The 5,829-nt window shown below is 47.0% G+C and overlaps 1 protein-coding gene across 2 annotated transcripts in view; it reads left to right on the plus strand.

The window, feature by feature from the left end:
* EXOSC10 (exosome component 10) overlaps positions 1-5,829 on the plus strand; it is a 29,930-nt gene that overhangs the window by 15,088 nt on the left and 9,013 nt on the right. For both annotated transcript variants that reach the window (XM_011996604.1, XM_011996605.1), the window contains exons 11-17: positions 635-791; positions 961-1,109; positions 1,289-1,339; positions 2,019-2,130; positions 4,190-4,240; positions 4,398-4,476; positions 4,899-5,005. In XM_011996604.1, coding sequence (XP_011851994.1) covers positions 635-791; positions 961-1,109; positions 1,289-1,339; positions 2,019-2,130; positions 4,190-4,240; positions 4,398-4,476; positions 4,899-5,005 — 706 coding nt within the window. The remainder of the gene's footprint in view (positions 1-634; positions 792-960; positions 1,110-1,288; positions 1,340-2,018; positions 2,131-4,189; positions 4,241-4,397; positions 4,477-4,898; positions 5,006-5,829) is intronic.

Here is a 5,829-nt window from a genome sequence, read left to right on the forward strand (position 1 = left end):
AACCTCAGGTGATCCTCCCACCTCCACCTCCCAAAGTGCTGGGATTACAGGCATGAGCCACTGCACCTGGCCCAGAATGCCAGAATTTCTAAATATAAAAGTAAAATTACATTTGGACTGATAAAGTCCAAATAAAAGATAAAAATTGATAAAATCTAAAAACCACTCCTTTTTACTGAGCCCTTACCCTGTGCCAAGCTCTGGGCTAAGTGCTTCAAGGATGTGGTCCTATATAATCCTCACAACAGCCTATGAAGTACCTGGTTCTCATTTCACAAGTTAGGTGGGTAAACCCAAAGAGGTTAAGGAACTTGTCCAAGGACAGACATCTGGAGCTGAGATTTGAACTCAGGACAGCAGTGCTCCCTTTTCTGCTGCCTCTCGTGTGTGTCCAGAGTAGCTGACAGTGCCCTTATTTTAACCACCGCATTATCCTGCCTCCCTTTCTACCCAGCTGTTAAAATAATGGTTTATCATGTTAAAATCTGGGAAGTGTTGGCATAACTGCAGTATTGGCTATGAAAGGATCTTTCATATTGGAAGAGTCTAAGGAAGTCCCAGCACCCAAGGAATAGACAAATTGAATTGCTGTCATTGGGGGCAGTCAGTGAAATAGTGTCCTCTGCAATTCCAGCCCTCTGCCTGAGGAGATGCTCAGCTATGCCCGGGATGACACCCACTACCTGCTATACATCTATGACAAAATGAGGCTGGAGCTGTGGGAGCGCGGCAACGGCCAGCCTGTGCAGCTGCAGGTGGTGTGGCAGCGGAGCAGGGACATCTGCCTCAAGGTACACCTCAGCCACAGTCACACAGACCGCGACACTCGGGCTCTGTGTCTGGCCAGGTTCTAGTTCTTAGGTTTGCTCATTAAATTCATGAAAAGAGCCAAACGTTTTGCAGAGCCCAGGGCACAATTTTGATTCCCATTGATTTTGAATATTCTCTAATACTTTGTAGAAATTCATCAAACCTATCTTCACGGACGAGTCCTACCTTGAACTCTATAGGAAGCAAAAGAAGCACCTTAATACACAGCAGTTGACAGCCTTTCAGCTGCTGTTTGCCTGGAGGGATAAAACCGCTCGCAGGGAAGATGAAAGTTACGGGTAAGGATTAGAGATTCTTTTAATGCTTGTTTCCAGACTGAGGAGATCTAATAACAGGTAAATAATGGACTTTTTTCTTTTGCCATGAAAGCTGCTTGTTTCCCCGATGTGACAGTATCTAATGGAACTTGCTGGCTGAATGTAATGTGTTCCCACTGTGTGTGTGTTTTTTTTTTCAGATATGTACTGCCAAACCACATGATGCTGAAAATAGCTGAAGAACTGCCTAAGTGAGTCTGAGAGCTGATTAGTATGTTCTGACTTTCTCAGTAGATCTTATGTTCTTCAAAATCAAGCTTTTCTGGTTGCTATTTCCCAAGGCTGCTTACTCAGAGATTAATGCTCTAAGCTTGGAAGGTAGCAAGTCAAAGGAATATAGAATGTCTGCCCTCAGGCTGCCATTTAAGAATTAAAACTTCTGAACTGGAATCATTTCAATGATTATGCCTTAGTTATGAGTTCATTTTAAGTCTCTGAGCCTTATAGCATCTACTTGCAAGGGAAGAAAACGTCCCAGATTCTCTCATCTATACTTTCTTCCAAATTCAAGCAGCTCATGATCTTAAACGTTTTGTGATCTTGATTGAAGTATAAGCAAGAATCAAAATCCACAGCCCATTGGTTGCCCCCTGCGGAATTGAGAATCCATAGTGCTGTGGCACTTACTTCCAGCTCTCCCTGATTGCAGGAGTCAGGCTCCAAGAGGGATCCACTTAAAGCTTGGTGTTGCAAAGAACACATGGAGAAGTTGGCCTAGACTGGCCTGACATCAATGTTTCCTTAGTCACCTAGCTGTAGCTTCAGCTTAGGTGTGCTACCCTGGCTTTACCCAGTCGTTATTCTTATCTGGAAGTGTTTGAGGGCTGCATTTCTGAGTGACAAACTGAGTGTGTTCTTACTTGTCTTCAGGGAACCTCAGGGCATCATAGCTTGCTGCAACCCAGTACCACCCCTTGTGCGGCAGCAGATCAACGAAATGCACCTTTTAATCCAGCAGGCTCGAGAGATGCCCCTGCTCAAGGTAAGAAGCTTTTCTGTGGCCAGGCCTAGTGGCTCACACCTGTAGTCCCAGCACTTTGGGAGGCTGAGATGGATGGATCATTTCAGGTCAGGAGTTCGAAACCAGCCTGGTCAACATGGTGAAACTCCGTGTCTACTAAAAATACAAAAAAGTCGCCGGGTGTGCGGTGCGCACCTGTGATACCAATTACTCTGGAGGCTGAGGCAGGAGAGTCGCTGGAACCTGGGAGGTGGAGGTTGCAGTGAGCCGAGATCATACCACTGCACTCTAGGCTGGGAAACAGAGTGAGACTCTGTCTCAAAAAAAAAAAAAAAGATTTTCTACTGAAGGGTCCTAACTTAGCAGGCCTGGTTTTTGTTTTTTCTTTTTCTTTTTTAAGACGGAGTCTCGCTCCGTCTGCAGGCTGGAGTGCGGTGGCCCAATCTCGGCTCACTGCAGCCTCCACCTTCCGGGTTCAAGCCATTCTCCTGCCTCAGCCTCCTGAGTAGCTGGGACTACGGGTGCATGCCACCACGCCTGGCTAATTTTTTTGTATTTTTATAGAGACAGGGTTTCACCATGTTAGCCAGGATGGTCTCCATCTCTTCACCTCGTGACCCACTCACCTTGGCCTCCCAAAGTGCTGGGATTACAGGTGTGAGCCACCGCGCCTGGCCTTTTTTTCTTTTTTCTTTTTTCTTTTTTTTTGAGACAGAGTCTCACTGTTGTCGCCCAGGCTGGGGTGCAATGGTACGATCTCGGCTCACTGCCTCCAGGGTTCAAGCGATTCTCATGACTCAGCCTCCCTAGTTGCTGGGATTACAGGCGTGCACCACCCCCGGCTAATTTTGTATTTTAGTAGAGGCGGGGTTTCACAATATTGGCCAGGCTGGTCTTGAACTCCTGACCTCAGGTGATCCGCCCACCTGGGCCTCCCACAGTGCTGGGATTACAGGCGTGAGCCATCACGCCCAGCCTTAGCAGGCCTGTTTTTTCTGCTAGCATCTTATTCCTTGTGGCTGCCTAGATTCATGAGCTGGTATCCATTCTAAACAACCCTAAGGAAATAATAGGGCTTGGGAACTCCAGTGTATGTATCTTGATAAATTTAGCTGCTTTTTTTTTTTATGATAGTTGAAAACTATCTTTTTATTTATATGAAAACTCATTCTTTTTATTTTATGACCTTAGCTTTGATGATTCAGCAGCAAGTACTGTCTGGTAACTGGGCCAATTCACTGTTCTAAGGCAGTTAATCTGGTGGAGTGAGATGGAGTGGTGACCTCAGCAGAGGGAGCTAGTTTTGGGAGCCTGGCAGTGGCCCAGATATGAAGTGATAGCTCCCTAAATAAGTGAGGAATCAGACTGGAAAGGAAAAAACAGGTATAGGAAGCATCAGAGGAAAAGATTGATGGGACTTCATAGCAAATGATGACAATGGCATCCAGTTTTCTTTTGGTTTTTTTTGTCGTCGTTGTTTTGAGACAGGGTCTTGCCCTGTCACCCAGGCTGGAGTGCAGTGGTACAATCATGGCTCACTGTAGCCTCCATCTGCTAGGCTCAAGTGGTGTTGGGACCACAGGCACACACCACCATACCCAGCTCAGTTTTTTTTAAATTTTTTATAGAGATGGGTCTTGCTGTGTTTCGCAGACTGGTCTTGAACCCCTGGGCTCAAGACGTCCTCCCAGCTTGGCCTCCCAAAGTGCTGAAATTACAGTTATGAGCCACCTGCCAGCCCCACATTTGCAATTTTTATGTTAAAAATGTTTTGTAAGCTTTGTGCTTTGTCCAAGTAAAGAGAGACCTTGATTACTAGAGAAGAGTCTTTTTCAAGCTCTTTGGAATCCTTCCTGTTGTGCTTAGTCATGATAAAGAGCTTTATTCTTTCATTCTACAAGTAATTATTGAGCACCAAATAATTATCATGCCAGGCACTGTAAAGAGTGAAGAGAGGAAAGAAAACCTCCGGGCTCTTGAGAAACAGGCTGGGGAAGGAACACAGTCAGCACTGGGGACTGGGGGTTGGACTTGAGGCGTTTGGGCAACTTTCCCCAATTCTCTTTGTTTTTATTGTTAGTCTGAAGTTGCAGCCGGAGTGAAGAAGAGCGGACCGCTGCCCAGTGCCGAGGTAGAGTGTCGGATCCATTTTCTCCCCCGGGAGGGAAGACGTCAGTCACGGCCAGTGCAAGTATACCTCTGACAGAGGCCTGTGCTGACAGCTGGCAGAAAGCTACTGCTGGCTTGCACGTTTTACATGCCAGCCTGCTGGTGTCTTTTTGATGCAGAGATTGGAGAATGTTCTCTTTGGACCTCACGACTGCTCCCATGCCCCTCCGGATGGCTATCCAATCATCCCAACCAATGGTAAAGTTGAGAGCCCTCCTGACTGTCCTGAAGAGGTTGGGGCACAGCTACCTTGTCTCAAATTCTGTATGCTTGGCCAGGCGTGGCTTATGCCTGTAATGCCAGCATATTGGAAGGCTGAGGCGAGTGGATCACCTGAGGTCAGGAGTTTGAGACCAGCCTGGACAACATGGTGAAACCCCATCTCTACTAAAAATACAAAAATTAGCTGGACGTGGTGGCGCATGCCTGTAATCCCAGCTACTTAGGAGGCAGAGGCAGGAGAATTACTTGAACCAAGGGGCGGAGGTTGCAGTGAGCCGAGATTGTGCCATTGCACTCCAGCCTAGGGGACTACAGCAAAACTCCATCTCAAAAAGAAAAAATAAACAAACAAAATAAAATTCTGTAGGCTTTGACCTTATTATCTTCTGCTCCTCTAGGATCTGTGCCAGTTCAGAAGCAGGCGAGCCTCTTCCCTGAAGAAAAAGAAGATAACTTGCTGGGTACCACATGCCTGATTGCCACAGCTGTCATCACGTTATTTAATGTGAGTAGCACGGAAACTTCACTGAGGTGATGAGGACCCCCTGGGATTTACTGGGTTTATCCAGCAAGTTGTCTGCCTGGAGTGTTGCTTACACTCGAAGACTAATGCTGAGAGCAAAACCCAGCAGTGCTGGGAGAGGCACAGAGACCGATGAGCAAGGTGACACTGACCACTCTGGAGGAGGTGGTCTGGGGACGTGGATGGAGGATTCTCTGAGCTCTGTGTGTGAAGAAATCTTCAGGGAAAGGCTGACGTCCTGTTGTCGAACAGCACCTAGTAGGAGGAGGGCTTGCGCTAAGAGAACATACAAGCAGGACTTTGTTGACAAGCTGCAGCGATGGCTGCGGAAAAACGGTTCACCTGGACACCCATCTTGGGTGGCGTAGGTGTGCTGTCCGACGAACTGTAGAATGTGCACTGCCCGTAGCTTCCTGCCTGACCCCAGCATCACATATGTGTGCTTTCAGTGAAGAAGAGGAATGCTTTTGAAACCCTTTTTTTTTTCTTTTTTTTTTTTTTTTGATACAATGTTGTTCTGTCACCCAGGCTGGAATGCAGTGGCACAATCATGGCTCACTGCAGCCTTTCCCTCTGAGGCTCAAATGTTCCTCCTGCCTCAGCCTCCCGAATAGCTGGGATTACAGGCATGAGTCACTGCACCCAGCTATTTCACTTTTTTTGTTTGTTTGTTTTGTCTGTTTTTTTTTTTGTTTTTTTTTTTTTTGAGGCGGAGTCTCGCTCTGTCGCCCAGGCTGGAGTGCAGTGGCGCGATCTCGGCTCACTGCAAGCTCCACCTCCCAGGTTCACGCCATTCTCCTGCCTCA

Source organism: Mandrillus leucophaeus, unplaced genomic scaffold (genome assembly GCF_000951045.1).
Source record: "Mandrillus leucophaeus isolate KB7577 unplaced genomic scaffold, Mleu.le_1.0 Scaffold52, whole genome shotgun sequence".
NCBI lineage: Eukaryota > Metazoa > Chordata > Mammalia > Primates > Cercopithecidae > Mandrillus > Mandrillus leucophaeus.